At 54.4% G+C, this 18,733-nt stretch overlaps 1 protein-coding gene across 8 annotated transcripts; it reads left to right on the top strand.

Annotated features, from left to right (window-relative positions):
• The first annotated feature begins 1,199 nt into the window (after positions 1 to 1,199).
• Positions 1,200 to 17,646, top strand: Agap2 (ArfGAP with GTPase domain, ankyrin repeat and PH domain 2). Of its 8 annotated transcripts, XM_047548527.1 has the most exons (20): positions 4,822 to 6,198; positions 6,355 to 6,720; positions 8,335 to 8,393; positions 8,940 to 9,027; positions 9,214 to 9,299; positions 9,449 to 9,596; positions 10,580 to 10,714; positions 11,045 to 11,154; positions 11,507 to 11,665; positions 11,823 to 11,909; positions 11,995 to 12,099; positions 12,466 to 12,628; positions 12,811 to 12,930; positions 14,060 to 14,188; positions 15,070 to 15,129; positions 15,364 to 15,512; positions 15,589 to 15,679; positions 15,817 to 16,039; positions 16,152 to 16,407; positions 16,618 to 17,646. In XM_047548527.1, exons 1-20 carry the CDS (start codon positions 5,550 to 5,552, stop codon positions 16,858 to 16,860), a joined length of 3,426 nt encoding a protein of 1,141 aa, XP_047404483.1. In that variant the 5' UTR covers positions 4,822 to 5,549; the 3' UTR covers positions 16,861 to 17,646. The 8 variants fall into 8 exon arrangements, with proteins under 8 accessions (XP_047404485.1, XP_047404486.1, XP_047404478.1 ...); XM_047548529.1 differs by lacking the exons at positions 4,822 to 6,198; positions 6,355 to 6,720 and adding an exon at positions 1,200 to 1,443; XM_047548522.1 differs by having other exon boundaries at positions 4,821 to 6,720.
• The last annotated feature ends 1,087 nt before the right edge of the window (positions 17,647 to 18,733 follow it).

The raw sequence follows: 18,733 nt of genomic DNA, 5'->3' as shown, positions 1-18,733 counted from the left end.
GACTGAGGCAGGAGGATCACAGTTTCAAGGCCAGCCTCAGCAATTTAGTGAGGCCCTAAGCAACTTATCAAGACCCTGTCTTAAAAAATAAATAGGGCTGGGGATGTGGTTCAATTGTTAAGCAACCCTGGGTTCAATGTCTAATTACGTTCCACCCTCCCATTCCCCCACCCCCGCTAAATGTGTGTGTGTGTGTGTGTGTGTGTGTGTGTGTGTATACAGAAGAGAAATTTGGCAGGGCCAGAGAAGTTCAAATCTTGAAATAAAGTAATTAGATCACACTACCTACCAACTTTTACCCTTTATCCTACCCTGCACTTCCATCCATTTCTCCCTCAATTCCTTATCTACCCTCTTCTCTTACAGATTCTAAATTAAGGGCCCAGCAATATTAGGGAGAAGGGAAACTGGCAAGCATCTTGTTTTTTGTTTTTTGTTTTTTGTTTTTTTTTGTGTGTGTGTGTGTATTGAAAAGGCTATTAAAATTGTAATCAGAAGACATAGATCCATATCTTTGTGCCACCTGTTACTGGACTCTCTGAGCCTCAGTTTCCTTTTCTGTATAAAAAGGATAAATAATCCTACCCTTTATGGCTGTTATGAAGATAATGTATATGAAAGTGTATTGTAAGCTATTAAATGTTATATACATGTTAATTATTATGAAAGTAATTGAACACACAGCATGATAGTTTTATCTGGTTATAGGTTACTTTCCTTCTTTATAACTCATTCTCCCCATAACTACAGGGATGCATTACAAGGTATTATTCTTCAGGGCTCATTGAAATGTGTAGAGAGTGGTAAGTACAACTGTACACTGGAATTCAGGGCTATGAGTAATAGACTATGTGTGTATGTATTCCTGTGTGAGTTTGAGACAACACAAGTTTGCAGATCCCCAACTTTGGATTTGTACCCAAGATCTGGCTGGCCACATTTTCCCACAACCAACACCCATCTTAATTAGCCACCTCCCACAGGAGGCTCTGGGACGCTTGTTAAGGTTCTCCATTTACCTGACTGGGAAGTCATACCAGGGACTGGCTGGCAGGGCTGATGGACCAACGCTAGAGGGAGTGGGAGGTGCAGGAGGTAGTGCTGTCTCAGGCTGTGGGTTTGAAACTCACCAGTCAGGAAGTGAGGCCGACAGACGGAAGGGCAGGCAGGGGCGGGGAGTTCTGGGGCACAGCAGAAGGGGCCTTCTGAGGTTTGGGGGCTACGGAGTCATGGGCTTCAGGGTCATAGGTTGCTGTTAATCTGGCAAGACAGGTCTGGGCAACATGCATGCCCAGAGGCAACTGGCTATAGCCACAGTGAGAGCAGAAGTAAGACGACATGAGGTGGCCAAGCAGGCTCTAAGCCACCTCAGGAAGCTGGCAGAGAGAGTGGGTGACCCTGATCTTCGGGACAGCATCCAGGCTTCACTTGACAACATACGAGGTAAGAGAAGTATCAGTCCCCCAACTTGGACGTTTTGAGAACCAGCAATGGCATAGAAGAGCTAGCTGTATCATGTATCGTTTCTCCATCAGCTACTTCCTAGTCCCCAAGACAGAGCTAGGACTCTAGAGAAGAATATATTTGGGGAGGATGGAAAAAGACACAGGAGGTATCATTCTTCCTTTTCCCTAACTCTGATCTTCTCCCAAGAGAACAAAATACAGGTCACTGTTGACCTGACCTTTTTGGCAATGGAGAAGCATGGGGAAGTATGGGGAAAACGAGCTGTGACAGATCCCTAGTAGATGTGTTCCCTGCCTGGGGAGTTCAGAACAGGAAGCAGTTAGGGCAAGAGGTTCTGGGACTGAATATTGTGTTCATTCCCAGGACCCACTGAGGATCAATGACCTTTTGTTCTCCAGCTGTAGACAGACAGACAGACAGACACACACACACACACGCACACACACACACACTCACACTGATATATACCACTCAGAGAATTTCCAGCTTCCAGGCACACTTAAACACCATGCTCGGCACAGCTAAAGTACAGAGAGGGTCCCTAGGAGGACTCTCCTTGGTCCCCTCTCCTCCTCATGTTCCTGTTCCTGTCTTCCCCCCACACACCTTCCGCTCTACCTCCTTAGTGCCATTAGAGCAAGTGATGACAACACAGGGAGGAAGTGCTGCCATGGCAACACCATCCGCCACATCCTCCTGCCCACCCCAGCCTTCAATCCTGTGGTGGGGCCCTGGCAGGAGCAGCATCTCTCCATCCATAAGGCCCCACCACTAAGGAACTGGTGGAACTGGATGTTACTTCCAGCTTGTTCTCATCTTATTCACCTCGGAGGTAGCAAAAAACAAAGGCAGGCTTCCTAGCTCATGAAGGGTATCTGGTAGAAACACATCCTCCATCATATCCTGATCTCTCCCAGTCACTTCAGTTCTCTCATTCTTTCTTCTTCCTCCTACTCCTCCTCCTTCCCCCGCCCCCAAAACTGGGGAGATTGAAACCAGGATCTCTCATATGCTAGGCAAGCATTCTACCACTGAACTACATCCTCATTCCTTTTTAATATTTGAGACAGGGTCTTGCTAAGTTTCTTAGGGCCTCCTTAATTTGCTGAGGCTTGCCCTTTAACTTTTGATCCTCCTGCCTCAGTCTCCTGAGTCCCTGGGATTGTAGGCTTGTGGCACCACACCTAGCCAGTCCTCTCCATTCTTAGCTGCTTGCTTAGGGACTCAAGAGGCCATTCTTTCCATCATGGATAGCTTCTTCCAGACCTCTCTGATGAGGCAGGCCACCAGAGAATGGGGAAGGAATGGTTGGTTTGGGTTCCTAGTAGGACAGTATGTCTCCCTCTTTCCATTGTCCTTCTGAGGCTAGTGCTCCTCTCAGCTCCTGTCCCACACCTTTTGACAGGAACTACACCTGACTTTTTTCCAGACAGCCTTTGTGTTTGGAAAGGTAGACCTCAGGGGAGTGGCACATGGGGCCTCCTAGGAAAGAACTCTAAGGCCCCATTTTAAAAAGGGGGACTCTGATGCTATAGTTCAGTAACCTAGCATACACAGGCTCTGGGTTTGGTCCTCAGCACTGAGGGGTAGGGGCACATACAATGAAAATTTCAAAAAAAAAAAAAAAAAAAAAAAAAAAGGAGGAGAGTGATTTAGACCAGGTAAAGCGGTTCCCTTTAGATCTGGAAAAAGAGAGAGTAAGGAGGGCAGAGGCTGATACTCCGCTTGTGTGTGTGTGTGTGTGACTCGGGAGATAGAACCCAGGGCCTCAAGCATGTTAGGCAATTGCTGTACTACTGAGCTACACCCCTAGCCCAAAACTATATTCTACATAAGTGATTTGTTCTACTCCTTCCCTGAGTCAGGATTCTGTTTCTATTGAATCCTCAAGGAAAATAGGCCATCAAACGAAGGACAATAAAGGCAGAACCAAGAATTGTCCTTCACCTTCTCCTTCAAAATACATCAGTGAAGGGTCTCCTGAAATGGGGATGGTGGCATCATTGTTCTATAGGGTGTGGGGAAGAAGCTGCTGACCTCCAGGACAGGACCTGGGAGGGACAGGCCTCTTGGAGAGCAAAGGCTCCTGGCATCCTGGTTCAGCGCCCCCACCCTCACCCCCCACCAGACCAAGTATGCCTTGGGCTCCTGCCTCCAAGAGCCGCCCACGGCAGCACTTAATATAGTCTCTGCGTCAGGAGGGTGGGATGCCAAATTAAGGGACCGCTCAGACTCTCCAGATCCCTAGGAGGGGTCTCCAAAAGGCTGCAGGGAGACGACCTCCCTCCCAGCCCACTTCTGCCACTCCTGGGGTCTTAGCCTATCTTCCCCATAGGCCTAACTACTCATGTTTCTCTCAGGGGCTGGAGGACAGAGACCCTTGAACTCCAAGGCTTCTAGAAGGGTCGGGGACACAATAAATGGTGTCCAGTTTGCTTTGCCTACTTCCTCTTTAACCTTCTGAAAGAGCCCTGCCCCATAAACCTCAGGAGACTGTATGGAAACCCAAAAGAGGCCAGCTCTTGCTGCCTCAACTAAGGAGTATTTATATTCTAGGAGCAAAGTACCCAACAGGTGGGTAACCAGGGGTGAGGGTAGTACCTTCACTAACCCAGCATACCCTGTCTGGTCCCCCACCTACTCTACACACTGATCCCTCCTCTCTGCTCATCCCCATGGTTTCTGAGGCACTCTTGGAACTGCGGTTGCTATGGAAACTGGATGCATTTTGGTATTAGGGGGGGCTGTCAGATCTAGATGTATTTCTTCTCTTTTCACCTTGAGCTGGGGCCTTTGACTCACCGGGCAGCTCAGGCTCCTGAGTCCTCAGATCTCTCCACTATACTGACACACACACCCCCTTTCCTGCCCTGCTAAGTCCCATGTTTGTCCCCATCTCTGGGGAACACTTTCCAAGTTCACTTTGGGGCCATCAACTCAAGTTGGAACCCATCAAATAATTAAATTTGGGGGTGTAGGTGGGAGAGGGAGCTGGGTGATGAGAAAGGAAAAGCCTCTAGGACCTCTGGGAGGGTCCTGGGAAAGGAATTTCAGGACTCCCCACTTTCCCACTTCAGCTTCCCCAGAATTGGCAGCGACCCCGCGTCTGCTATGATCCTGGAGCCTGCCCATTCAATAAGTTTATTTTTACCCTTGTCCCTAAGTGCTACACCCCTCAGTCTTGCTCGCCAACCTCGGTGTTCTAGAGGAGGGGGCTAGGTTGTTGGGTATGAGTCCAAGTTCCAGGAAATCCAGCCCAGGATTTGGGAGGGAAATCCAGTCCTGGATTTTGTGCCGCCCTCGCAGACAGCGGTGCTGCTAGAGAGGTGGGGGGGAGATGGGGTAGGGGGGCCGGGGGCCGCCTCCTCCTCAATGTGAGGGGAGCGCCCGGACACAGCGCGCATCCGGACCGAGCCGAGCCCGGGCAAGGCCCCCGGACTCTTCGCCGGGATCTCACGCCCCTCCCCTCCCAGACCCCAGACCCGTGGGTTCCCACCCCCTCCTGTTCCCTCCTTCCTCCTCCGCCGCCTCCTACATCTCCATCCCCAGCATCCTCCCCGCGCCCCTGCGAATCCCCCGCACCGCAAGCCCCACTAGCTTTCCACCCTCCTCAAGACCCCTCTCCCACCACATCCCTGGCCCCTGGCCCTTAAGTCCCCATTCCCTTCTCCTGCCTCCCCCGCTGGTTCTCTCCTAGCCTCGGGTCCCCCTTTCTGCCCCCTTTTCCTCCCACTCCCTCATTTGCCCCCACTACTGTCCTCCCCGCCCTCCTCCGCCCATCTCAGCGCCCCCACCCAGGCCGGGGTGCACGGTCCGGCGCGCCTCCCCGGAGCAGCACCAAGGTCCCGGGGCTCTAAGGGGGTGGGGGCGCAGGGCGGGGAGCATGGGGAGGGGGAGCCCCATGTGATGGGAGGGGGGCGCAAGCGGAGGCGGAGGAGGCGGCGGCGACAGCGGAGCCGGACTGGGGGCTCAGCGGGGTCCGGGGGCTGGGGGCAGCGAGCAGGGCGGCCCCATGGCCGGGCCCCCCTGAGGCAGTCCGGGGGAGTCCCCTCCCCTCCCCAGCTCGGGGGTCTTCGGGCCCCATGAGCCGGGGCGCGGGCGCGCTTCAGCGCCGGACAACGACCTACCTCATCTCGCTGACCCTGGTCAAGCTCGAGTCCGTACCTCCGCCGCCGCCTTCTCCGTCCGCAGTCGCGGCCAGCGCCCCTGGGGCTAGAGGCTCCGAAACCGGGGATCCTGGCAGCCCCCGAGGCGCGGAGGATCCGGGCAAGAAGCGGCACGAGCGTCTCTTCCACCGACAGGATGCGCTGTGGATCAGCACTAGCAGCGCGGGAGCGGGGGGTGCGGAGCCCCCAGCCTTGTCCCCGGCTCCGGCCAGTCCGGCTCGCCCGGTCTCCCCCGCTCCCGGCCGCCGACTCTCCCTCTGGGCGGCCCCTCCGGGACCCCCGCTCTCCGGGGGACTAAGCCCCGACCCTAAACCCGGGGGCGCCCCCACCTCCTCCCGACGCCCTCTACTCAGCAGCCCGAGCTGGGGGGGCCCGGAACCCGAAGGCCGGCCAGTCGGCGGCGTCCCCGGTTCGTCCTCCCCGCATCCTGGCACAGGCAGCCGGAGGCTCAAGGTGGCGCCTCCTCCACCGGCTCCCAAGCCTTGCAAGACCGTGACCACGAGTGGAGCCAAAGCCGGCGGGGGCAAGGGCGCGGGTAGCCGCCTGTCATGGCCCGAAAGCGAAGGCAAGCCCAGGGTCAAGGGGCCAAAGAGCAGCGCCGGGACTGGAGCTTCTGCCGCTGCGGCTGCTGCTGCCGGCGGGGGAGGGGGCGCTGCAGCCGCGACCTCTGGTGGGGTCGGGGCTGGGGCTGGAGTCCGAGGGAAGCTGTCCCCTCGAAAAGGCAAGAGTAAGACCTTGGACAACAGTGACTTGCACCCAGGACCGCCTGCCGGCTCTCCTCCTCCTCTAACCATCCCAGCAACCCCGGCTCCAGGCTCTGCCGTTACCGCCGCCTCCGCGCAGCCCCTCGGGCCAGCACCTCCAATCACTCTGGAGCCTCCAGCTCCGGGGCTGAAACGGGGCCGGGAGGGGGGCCGAGCATCCACTCGCGACCGCAAGATGCTCAAGTTTATCAGCGGTATCTTCACCAAGAGCACAGGGGGGCCACCTGGCTCAGGGCCCCTTCCAGGACCCCCGGGCCTGTCTTCTGGCAGCGGGTCCAGGGAGCTGCTGGGTGCAGAGCTCCGCGCCTCCCCTAGTGAGTGGGGTCAGTGCCTGAGAACAGGGAGGGAAGGGCACCTGGAATGCTCATTTGGGGGAGAGGGAGAAGAAAACTAGGAAAGCTTTTCCACTGGGTGGACTGAGGAGCCAGGCTCATGCCTCTGCCAAGGACTGAGGCAAATAAGAGGTCCTGAGCGAGATGAGTAGCTACACTGTGCACCCTGAGTGATGACTTGATTTCGGAGGGATTCAGAGAGCCTCAGAGCTTTGGGGGCGGGGAGGGGGAATGCCCTTGGTCAGTGGGACCAAGAAATTGTTACCAGGGAAGTCGAGATCCCATTTTCATCCTTGCCTGAACTCTGGGAGCACGGAGACGTGCTTTGCCTTGTCCAGAGGGGCGTTGAAGGTGAAGGGGGTGAGGAAACCTCAGTTTCCCCTGAGCACTTAGGGCAGGTGGCATGACAGTGACCTTGCAGCCAGCTCCTCGCCAGGAACAGGTCTTACAGGTTGAGAGCAGGCTAGTGGTGTTTTCCCTGCAGGAAAGGCGGACTGGGCGGTCCGCAAGTGCGCGGGGGCTGGAACGTGCTGAATATTCAAACGTGTAGTGAGAGCGCGGATAGGAAGCTTCACTTCCCCCACTGCCCACCCCCGCCCCGGGCTGACCCGGGGGTTGGGGTGGGGAGGCAAAGACAATTCTTACCCCAGGAGACTTGGGAGGCGGTACAGGGGAAGGTAGTGCCCCCCAGGGATGTTCTTTATTATTATTATATTTTAACTGGGAGAGAGAAGCGGGGAACTCAGTTCGGCTCACGCGCTCACACTCCCCGGAGGGGAGGCGGGTCTGGAAGCGGGGGCGGCCCCCGGGGTTTGGCTCCGGAGCGGGTGGGAGCAGATGGCTCCGGATCCCAGAGTTCCCGCGGCAGCTGTGGCGCCCCGGGAACGTCCGGCCAGTGTCAGGCGCGGGGGCTGGACCCAACGGGGAGGAAGGAGCATTCTTTCCCCCTCCCAGGCTTGTGGCTTCTCTTGGCCAGGGGGTGGATCCTTTCCCCACAGTTCTTTTAGAGGGGGTTTCGGGTGAGGCTGTGGGAGAGGGAAGCCCAGGAAAATCCAAGCTCTGTCCTTGTCCTGTGGGGAGGGGTCAGAGCCATTGTGCCGTTGACCTTGAAAAGGGGGAGGGAAGGCCCTCACCTCAGTTTCTCTCTTGTGAAATGGAGATTGGGGAAGACCCACTCCCTTCTATATGCCGGCACCTCCTCCCAGGGATCTGTCGTGGGAATCTTTCCGTCAGGGAGGAGCCCCTCTTCTATTCTTCCAAAGGGAAGAAGTTGCCACTGTGAGAGCCTTGGTCTCCCGGTCTGGGGCAGGGACCCACGTTTAGGGATGTGCTTTAAGGGAGATGCCAACTGAAGTATTTTTGTCTTGCTAGCTCTGTTGCTAAGCAACCACTGAGCGGCGGCAACAGCTGTGGGGAGAGCAGTTAGGATGGGAGGACTGGGGACCACTCTCAGACCTGTCTGTTACACACACCTCTCCAGAGCAGGCAGGCAGGCAGGGTCCTGGGTGGGGTGGTAAGGGATCCTCAAAGAGAGGACGGGTGACTGAGGGTTGGGAGTCCTCCTGGGCAGCAGCCTCCTCTCTTACTGCCCCTCTCCCCTTACAGAGGCTGTGGTCAATAGCCAGGAATGGACTTTGAGCCGCTCCATTCCTGAACTTCGTCTGGTAGGTAACCCAGGCCCCTGGTCTGCCTCACAGGACCTGGAATGGTTTTCCAGTTCTCCTGAGAGTCTACCTTCATTGCATTATTGTGGGGCTTGATACACCCTCACAACTTTTTCTTTATTCTTTATGCTCTTGTTTCTTTTCCCCTCTTGGTCCAGGGCCCTCTTCCAGGCTTCTTTTCATTTCTAACATCTTCCCTTTGTACCATTGCCTAGAATTGGGTACTATTTTCCGACTAGTGCCTAGGCCTGTGATATGCCATGCAAACACAGGTCTAATGCTTCCTAAACAACACGAAAGAACTGGTACTGTTCTACTGACATTCTTCAACAATGCACTTCAAGCTTGGGATTATTTCTTACCCCACTTAAGCCACTGCTCAACATCACTGTTCTCTCCTAACTTGTGGTTGTGCAGGACCTGAAGGATGTACTTGGGTGACTTAACACTGCCAGTCCCTTGGGATTCTCTTGCATGTGTAGACCCAAGCATCTGCCCACCCGACTCTTAATTCCCACTGTCTCTGCCCCAAAACCTTGCCTTCAGGGTGTACTGGGCGATGCCAGGAGTGGAAAGTCATCACTCATCCACCGATTCCTGACTGGTTCTTACCAGGTGCTGGAGAAGACTGAGAGTGAGTTCTCAGGAGCCACTGTAAGCTAAGGACTGGGGTGGTGGATTCAGGAGTAAAATCAGTGTCTAGGTAGTTATGGAGACCAGGGGAATGGGTGAAGCCACAGTAGTTAAGGTATAAGGAACTGGAAAGGTTTGATGACCTGGTTACCTCTGACCTATTAATCCTTTCAACTCTTCTGGACAGGTGAGCAGTACAAGAAAGAGATGTTGGTGGATGGACAGACTCATCTGGTGCTGATCCGAGAGGAAGCTGGGGCACCTGATGCCAAGGTGAGAGGCGGAAGCAGTGGGGTGGGTAGACTTGTTGGGCACAGCGCTGAATAAGGGAGAGGGCTCTGGCTTCCTGGATCTCCCTCTGGATAGTGTCCAGAGAGGAGTGGACCTGTATGACCCTCCACTTGCCCCCTCACCCCCGCAAGTTCTCAGGCTGGGCAGACGCTGTGATCTTCGTCTTCAGCCTGGAGGATGAGAACAGTTTCCAAGCTGTGAGCCATCTTCATGGGCAGCTGAGCTCCCTTCGGGGGGAGGGACGAGGAGGCCTGGCCCTGGCACTGGTGGGGACACAAGGTAAGGAGGTGTTGAGGAGATATTGCTTTCAGGGGAGGCCCTAGAATGCCCCTAGGATATTGCCCAAAGCAAGTGAGAGTTCAGTAAGGTGTAGAAATGGCTACTTGAATTTCAGTAAACCTCTGGAGGGAGGCTGATCTTCAAATAAGGGAGTCATGAAAGCATTACAAACTTTCCAACATCTGAGCAGAGAAAAGGGGACTGCCAGGGTGGAAAAGACAGTCACAGTAGCCATTTCTATTCCTTTCCTGAGATGTCACCTACCTTGTGTTCTCACACTGCCATTTCCCAATGCCACCACCATAGCACATAGAAAATCTCAAGTAGGATAGATACAAAGCCTTTTCCAGCTGGGTCAGGCTGACACCTTTCAAAGGAAGTTATCTGAATACAAAGAGAAAGCGCCTAGAGAAAACAGAAGGGCAGAAAATTTAGTTCTCAAAGTAGTGACTCAGGCTCTCAGACTCCACTAGGACAGGAAGAGTTTTGCCAATATCCACCTGTATCTACCTGGCAGCCTTTCTGTCTGGATGCTTATGTTGCAGGTGCTGGCCTCCACCTGTTGCTTTCCTCTTGGTTTCTCACTACAGAGTGAGCATTGCACCTGTTGCTGATGGGCATGCAACCTTTTCCTAGTTCACACGACCAGGTGCTCTCTCACTCAGATCATGGTTCAATAGATTTCCAGGGCAGGGTGATTATCACTCATGAGTCTCAACCACTTCAGACCTGGTTAGGAAGCTCCTCTCTCCTCTGGAGTATTTTTTCGAACTGCTTGTGCCCAGCCTCCTTACTTGCAACTGGACACGTGACCTGAGCCCCATACTCAGAACTTATACACTGCCATTCCATTTGAGCAAGTACAGATGTTCTTTGATACTCTGCCTTCAGTGGGCTCAGCGAGAGCCTGGAGTACAAAGAGAATCATGAGTAGTGGGGGAAGAGGCCCCTCATCCAATCCTGCCTCTTTCCTGTTCCCTCAGACAGGATCAGTGCTTCCTCTCCTCGGGTGGTTGGTGATGCTCGTGCCAGGGCTCTGTGTGCAGAAATGAAACGCTGCAGCTACTACGAGACTTGTGCAACCTATGGACTCAATGTGGATCGAGTCTTCCAGGAGGGTGAGTGTGGCTATCCCAGTGTATGCAGAAAGCAGGGAGCTGAGGGCCTGGGATATTCTAGAGGACTAGAATCCAGGTCTCTTTATCAGCCAATGACAGGAAATTAGCTTCTGTAGAAGGGCGGAGAGACCAGGGAGGCCAGAGGAGGTTTGCTTTATATCATAAGGTCTTTCTGGGCTCAAGGAGCTGGCAAGGGTGCAGGGGGCACAGGTCACAGTGATAGGAAGTTGGGACCTATGTTATCTTCTGGGGATTTCTCAAAGCTGGACATGGGAGGGTGGTCTTGGGTATCTGCTGTGCTCATGCCTCTCTCTAACCCCTCCCCTCAAGTGGCCCAGAAGGTGGTGACCTTGCGCAAACAGCAACAACTTCTGGCTGCCTGCAAGTCTCTGCCCAGCTCCCCAAGTCACTCAGCTGCTTCCACCCCTGTAGCTGGGCAGGTGAGTTGGGGTTTCAGAGACAACAGAGGAGGGACTGGGATTTGAAGACAGATACAGAATACTATGTGTAGAAAGTGCACTTGAGGAAATCAACCAAGTTTGAGCACTATTTGTCCTTGAGCAAATTGCCTCGCCTTCCAAGATTATTTAGAAATAGTATGGCATGATACTTGTGAGGTCAATCTTTGCAAAACTTAAAGCACAGTAACAATTCGAGTAAAGATTTTTATTATTAATTAAATGAAGAGTGAGAAGATCAAGGAATGTCTCCAATTCCCCAGAACTGGATGTAAGTGTAGCTTGTTTGGGGAGGAGATAGCTCAGCTCTGCTGACCTCTCCATATGTCCCCAGGCTAGTAACGGGGGCCACACTAGCGACTACTCTTCTTCCCTTCCATCCTCACCCAATGTCGGTCACCGGGAGCTCCGAGCTGAGGCAGCTGCAGTGGCTGGATTGAGCACTCCTGGGTCCTTACACCGGGCAGCCAAGCGCAGGACCAGTCTTTTTGCGGTATTGGACATACTGACTCCTTATTCTCCTAACCTCTGTTACTTGCCCATCTTTCCTAGTCCTTAGACCCCTCTGTTGGGCCCTTCTTCATTTGTCTTTCCTGTCCTTCCATCAGTGTATCCCTCTATCGATCCTCTGATTCCAATAACCATTCCAGAATCGTCGGGGTAGTGACTCTGAAAAGAGGAGCTTGGATAGTCGGGGAGAGACAACAGGGAGTGGGCGAGCCATCCCCATCAAACAAGTGAGTGGTCCAGGATTTGGGGAAAGGCTGGGAGTTAGTTGGTATTAGCTGGCTTTTCTCTCACACCCATTTTTCTGTACTCCAGAGCTTCCTACTAAAGCGAAGTGGCAATTCCTTGAACAAAGAATGGAAGAAGAAATACGTGACTCTGTCCAGTAATGGCTTCCTACTCTACCACCCCAGCATTAATGTGAGTGACAGAGACTGGGCCACACTGGCCAACCTTGGATGCCTTTCCAGCTCTACCTGACAAGCACTAACATAATCTCTGGGAAGCTCTAGTTCTATTTTCTTAAGTTTAGCAAGCATGTTAAGAGCCTCCTATCCACCCATGCTGGCAGTCTAAAGGGAGAACACACAGGAAGGGCCTGTCCCTGGTCTGACACTCAGACAATGCTTTCTGGAGGAAGTAATCCTGGGCCAAGTCTGATGGGCTCATCTCTTAGAAGCTCATTCCAGCCCTATCAGTGCCTAGGGTCCCCTTTCCATCCTGTACTATCAACTACTTTTCAGCATCACCAAGGATCTCGCACTCTCAACTTCTATACCCCTCCAGGATTACATTCACAGTACCCATGGCAAGGAGATGGACTTGCTACGAACAACAGTCAAAGTCCCAGGCAAGCGGCCTCCAAGGGCCATATCTGCTTTTGGTCCCTCAGCCAGCATCAATGGACTGGTCAAGGACATGAGCACTGTCCAGATGGGTGAAGGCCCTGGTGAGTGGGGCTCATAACAAAGGGGAAAGAGAGGATCCAAGGATAGATAAATGGGAGGGAGAGGAGGGAAGTAGGGCCTGGCCCTGGATAAGTGGGAAGGTGGGTGATCAGGAGGGAACACATAGGAAGGGTGCAGGGACATAGAAGTTCATTGATGTTTTATACTCTTCCCCTTCCAACAGAAGCCACGACTGCCATGCTCAGCCCCAGCCCTAGCCCCAGTTCCCTGCAGCCACCACCAGATCAGACAACAAGGCACCTGCTGAAACCAGATCGGAATTTGGCCCGAGCCCTCAGCACCGGTCAGTGGGAGCACCCTCCATTCACTTTCTTTCAGAGCCAAGTAGGATGGGGATAGGAAGTGCAGTAGGGTTGGAGGCCTGGAGCTGGAATAAATGCACAAGTGAACACATGGAGGTCTGCTCACCAAACTCAGCCATATTGTGTCTATCATAATGGTTAAGACACATGGGCTCTAGAGCCAAACCACTGGAACCCAAATCCTGACTTGCCTCATGGGCAAATTATTCAGCCTCTCCATGCCTCAGTTTTCTCATTGGTAAAATGGAGATAATAGTTTCTACCTTACCAGGTTGCTCTGAGGCTTAAACAAACTGAGAATATTATCCAGCATGAGCATTTAGAATGTCTGAAGATAAAAAATATATATACATATGTTACATATAAAACATCGTGACAAATGATCCTCACAACTTTATCCAGTCAAGATTACTCTCCCCATTTTGGTAATGAAGAAACTGAGGCTAACAAGATTAAGTAACTTGCTCAAGGTCTCAAGGCCAATAAGTGGCCAATAAGTGGCACAGCCAGGATCTCAGTTCAGATCTGACTCTAAATCTGCCCACCTCCCCAGGAATGGTCCTGGGAGTCCTCCTGGAGAGATAGCTGAGGAAGGACACCCCAAGATGCCAAAGCTAATTCAGGGAAGAAGGCTACAAGAAATTAGGAAGGGTGGGATAAACTAAGTGATAGAGTACTTGCCTATCATGTGGGAGGCCCTGGGTTTAATCCCCTGTACCACCAACATAAATAAATAAACAAACAAACAAAGAAGAAGCTGGGTGTGGTGGCACATGCCTACAATCCTAGCATCTCAGAGGCTAAGGCAGGAGGATCACAGATTCTAAGTCAGCCTCAGCAACTTATCGAGGCTGTAAGCAACCTAATAAAACCCTGTCATAAAATAAAAAATAAAAAGAGCTGGAGATGTGGCTCAGTGGTTAAGTGCCCCTGGGTTCAATCCTTGGTACCAGAAAAGAAAAGAATCAGGAAATCTGGGTAGAGGCTGTAGCTCAGTGGTAGAGTGTTTAATTAGCATCCTTAAGGTCCTGGGTTTAATTCCCAGTACCCCAAAAGAAATCAGGAAATCTGTGGAGGGGCAACTGAGGTAGCTGTGTCCCCCTCCCTAAGACTGTACCCCATCTGGAGACCTGAGCCCCCTGAGTCGGGAACCCCCTCCTTCTCCCATGGTGAAGAAGCAGAGGAGAAAAAAACTGACAACACCATCCAAGACCGAAGGCTCGGCTGTGCAGGCTGAAGGTGAGGCTCTGGTTGGCCATTCCATTCCCACACTGGACCCTCATCCCCAACAGCAGATCCCTGGCCTAGTTCCTGCAGCAGGAGGAAAAGTGCCTGAGCTGAGTGCTTGACTGTCATTACCACTGCACATAATTGAGTGGGATAACGGATGGACTTTTCCCAGCCCATTCTTCCCCTGTTCCTCAGCCAGTGCCTTTCCCCCAGTAGTCTCCAGCCCCTGTTCTCAATGACATCCATAAGTCTTGCTCCCTCTCCTAATGACTCTCTAGTTCCTGTTGCTGTCCTCATCTCCACTTATGACCCCATCCCCTGCACTCCCAACCCTGGTGACTCAGCCTCTGACCTCAGTGTCCCTATTGACTCCCCAACTCCAGGACTCTGGCCACCCAAACCTGCTCCAATAACTTTAAGTGATCACTAAGTTCCCCCAACAGACCTGTCCACAGCAATACCATTCCTGTCTCCCAGTGACCCTCCCCAGGCATATGCAACTTCTCCTAAGCCCCAGGGCCCTTTCATCCCAGCCTGTATCCCAGCTTCTGTTCCCTTTTCCCATGTTCACTCAGATCCTGACCCTCCCTCCTCCTGCAGAGACCCAGCTCCTCTCTGGTCTTGATAACTGTCCCCACTGCCCCTGCTTTCTGCCGGGTGTTCAGACCCGGGTTCCAGATCTGCCTACTCTCATGGCTCTTGGCTTCCGCTCCACTCTGCTCTGGGGCCACTGACTTTAGTTCTGCTTTCTCTCCCCATCTGTCTGTCCTGCTTTGTCTCTGGCACTCTCTGTCACTCTCTCTCCATCCTCTACATCTGCCTCTCTTTTCTTGGTCTCTCTCTGTTCTGCTCTCCATTCTATCTCTATCTCCTTCGCTTCGGGAAACCAGCCAAGCGCAAAATGTGGAAACTAAAATCCTTTGGTAGTTTAAGAAATATTTATAAAGCAGGTAACAAGCGGGTGCCGGGAGGGGCGCTCAGCTGGGGTGCAGAGGGGTGGGGGTACCCCTGCCTCTCCCTGCATGTGCTCGGGCTTCCTGCTCTCCCCCACCCTCTGCTTCCCCTTCCCCCACTGCCCCACTCCCAGGGGCTCGGGATGGACATCAGGGAGGAAGGGATTGGGGAAGGCAACCCCCCCTCCCCCGAACTCTGTCCCTTATGCCATCATCCCATCCCACACCCAGAGGAAAATTTTGAGTTCCTGATCGTATCAAGCACTGGTCAGACGTGGCACTTTGAGGCAGCCAGCTTTGAGGAGAGGGACTCCTGGGTCCAGGCTATCGAGAGTCAGATTCTAGCCAGTCTGCAGTGCTGTGAGAGCAGCAAGGTCAAGGTAATGGTTTGGGAGGTTGAGGGTGAGAGAGGGGAGCCCCTCTAAGTGTCAATACTAATCCCAACTCTCTCTGCAGCTGCGCACAGACAGCCAAAGTGAAGCTGTGGCCATTCAGGCGATCCGGAACGCCAAAGGAAACTCTATCTGCGTGGACTGCGGAGCCCCCAGTGAGTGCAAAGGGGCAGCAGAGGGTCCTAGGAAGCGGTGTCTCAGGCTTGGGAGTGTGGTTCGCTGTAGTCGGTAAATGCTGAGGTATTGGTTTATGCTGCCCAACCGGAAACCGACCTCCGCATTCCGTCCCCAGACCCCACGTGGGCCAGCTTGAACCTGGGCGCACTCATCTGTATCGAGTGTTCTGGCATCCACCGGAACCTGGGCACACACCTGTCTCGCGTTCGTTCGCTCGACTTGGATGACTGGCCGCGGGAGCTGACCCTGGTGCTGACGGCTATTGGCAACGACACGGCCAACAGCGTGTGGGAAAGCGACACTAGGGGCCGCGCCAAACCTACACGGGACTCTTCGCGGTAGGTGTGAAGGAATAGAGGTGGGGAGGGGGTGAGAGGGTCCCCTGAGTGGAGGACAGAGGTTCTAGTTAGAGGTTTCTAGAGTTCTTTCCATTGCTCCCTGATCCTGCAGGGAGGAGCGTGAGTCATGGATTCGCGCCAAATATGAGCAGCTGCTGTTCTTGGCGCCGCTGGGCACTACCGAGGAGACGCTGGGCCGCCAGCTGTGGGCCGCTGTGCAGGCCCAGGACGTGGCCACCGTTCTCCTGCTTCTGGCCCATGCGCGTCACGGGCCGCTCGACACCAGCGTAGAGGACCCACAGCTCCGCTCTCCACTACACCTGGCGGCCGAGCTCGCGCACGTTGTCATCACGCAACTGCTGCTGTGGGTACGTGAATGGGGGTGGGGGGAGAGTAAAGGGTCTTTGAGGACTCCATCTGAGAATATGCCTGGCGCGGTAGAGCCCGATGTTCCCAGAGAAACCCTGGAGGTGGGAACTTCCACTGCCCAACCCTGGAGGCTTGGAACTCTTGGGGCGTCGGTGTGAGTGTGTGGGCCCCTCGGGGATCCGCGGTCACGCAGCGATTTTTCTCTCTAGTATGGCGCGGACGTGGCGGCCCGCGACGCACAGGGCCGCACGGCGCTGTTCTACGCCCGTCAGGCTGGGAGCCAGCTGTGTGCGGACATCCTTCTGCAGCACGGGTGCCCAGGCGAGGGAGGCAGCACAGCCACCACGCCCAGCGCGGCCACCACGCCCAGCATTACTGCCACGCCCAGCCCCCGCCGCCGGAGCAGTGCAGCCAGCGTGGGCCGTGTGGACGCCCCGGTCGCGCTGGTATAGTTGCCCAACAGCGGGAGAGTCACCCCCACCCCCACGCGGGCCGGGCACAACCACACCCGGTGGACAGCTGGACAGATGCACCCATTCACCTCTCCAATTCGCACCCCGCCCCACGGGAGCACTTCCTACCCCCACGAGGGCACAGCCCCCACGCCTCCCAGAAGACACAAACTCACCTCCCTCTCCCCAATGAGGCATGGAGACCCCAGCTCAACACGCCCCCTCTCCACTGTTTCCACCCTCGGATTGCTCTGGGTCTACCCGCTCGGTGTTTGCAGAAAGGGACGTCCCCGCTGCGGTACCGGCTCGAGGGCGCTTGGACATGCCTGCCCACGCCCTCTAGGGGCGGGAAAAGGACCCAGTCCTGCCAGCGTTCAACAATCCACGGCAGGAGCCCAAACCCAGGCTGGCTCCTGGGGCGACGCCACGCCAGAGGGAGGGGTTAGTACGTGGAGCGGTAGCCCTGGGACTTGGGGCCGATACCGGGACCCCACCCCTTCAATGCTGATCTCACTGCCCAGTAAAGGGGAAAAGGGCAGCGAGGGGCAGGACCCCTGCTGCCTGTGGAGGTAGAGGGGTCCCAAACCCTTTCCGTGAAAGGGACCATGAGGAGTGGAAATCAGGATCCCCCCTACACCTACCCATGGGTGGAAGTAAAGCGCCAGGGGCAGCCAAGATCCTGGGTCCCTCCGCTACTATCTTGGGAGGGAGAAAGGATGAAGCAAGAGCGGGCTAAGGGGACTGGGGAGGGACCTTGTAATTTATTGCTTTGTTCCCCAACATGGGGGTGGGGTGGGTATGGGCGTGGGGAGGGCGTTCTGGGGTAGGGGAAGCCAAGGGTGGGCAGGGGGTGGGGTGGGGGTGCTCTCGGGTTGTGTCTGTGCCTGTGACTGCGTACCTGTGACTGTGCAGCGCCCGTGGTGATCTGGGGTAGGGGGCACCTCTACAATGGGACCCCTCCCCCATTATTTCTTTCTGTCCAGCCCCTCCCTCCCACTGGAGCAGCTCCAGACCCGTCCCTCACCCTAATGCTCTCTCCTGGCCAGGGCTGAGAGGATGTGTGGTGGCTGGGTTTCCAGGTCCCCTGCCCCATCCCCAGAATGGGGGTGGCGTTTGGACTTACCTGTCTGAGCCCTGCCTCCCTCAATCAACCCATCCCTTGGGCCGTCTGTGTCAGTGGTTTCCAGTCTTTTTCTTTTTCTTTTTCTTTTTTTCTGGCTAAAATATTTTGCAAAAGACCAGGTAATTGGGGAGGGAAATGGGGGTGGGGGGCAGGGGATGCCCCCCTCATCTGGGAGCCAGGTAGTGTGAATCTTCAACAGCAATTAAAGAGGAAGTGATTTTGTCTAGGGGGTGAGCTGCTGGTCTGTTCTTGAAAAGTCAGAGTATGGCCTTGGTAAAGGCTGGGAACTTGGAGGTGGGAAAGGGCCAGGAAGAGGTCCCTCCCACTGGCCTGAAGCAGGGACATACACATGGGCATGGAGGTGGTTCCCTCTTGTACAATAGTCCTGGGTTCATGTAGTGGAAGGAGATGGGCAGGTGGGAGGAACTGTGGGGAACTTGGAAGCAAAGAAGTCACACAAGATGATGAGAGTTCTGGAAGAGTTGGGGTGTGATGCTTGGAGGAACAGATAAGGCTATGGTAGGTGGTGGGTGTGTGGTGAGATGATGGGGTCACGCTGGTTAAGAGTAGGAACAGATTTGATTTTGAAACCTGACCCTCCATTCTCTAGCTAGGGAAGCTTAGGCAGTTGACTTTGGAGGCATCTATTTATTTGTAATCTGAGCAATCAGTTCAGTGGACACCTGGTAAGTGCTCTAGCCCTGGAGGCCTGCCCTAGGCCAGCTTGCTTACCTTGAGTACCAAGTACTA

Source organism: Sciurus carolinensis, chromosome 4 (genome assembly GCF_902686445.1).
Source record: "Sciurus carolinensis chromosome 4, mSciCar1.2, whole genome shotgun sequence".
Lineage (NCBI taxonomy): Eukaryota > Metazoa > Chordata > Mammalia > Rodentia > Sciuridae > Sciurus > Sciurus carolinensis.
The sequence above is the reverse complement of the archived record's forward strand: the minus strand, read 5'-3'. Positions and strand labels throughout refer to the sequence as shown.

Coding starts and splice junctions, on each gene's coding strand:
- Agap2 (XM_047548522.1), top strand. CDS start 5,550: ATGAGCCGGGGCGCGGGCGCGCTTCAGCGCCGGACAACGACCTACCTC. Junction 11,666..11,822: donor GCAGGACCAGTCTTTTTGCG/GTATTGGACATA, acceptor TAACCATTCCAG/AATCGTCGGGGTAGTGACTC. Junction 14,189..15,069: donor CTCGGCTGTGCAGGCTGAAG/GTGAGGCTCTGG, acceptor TCGGGAAACCAG/CCAAGCGCAAAATGTGGAAA.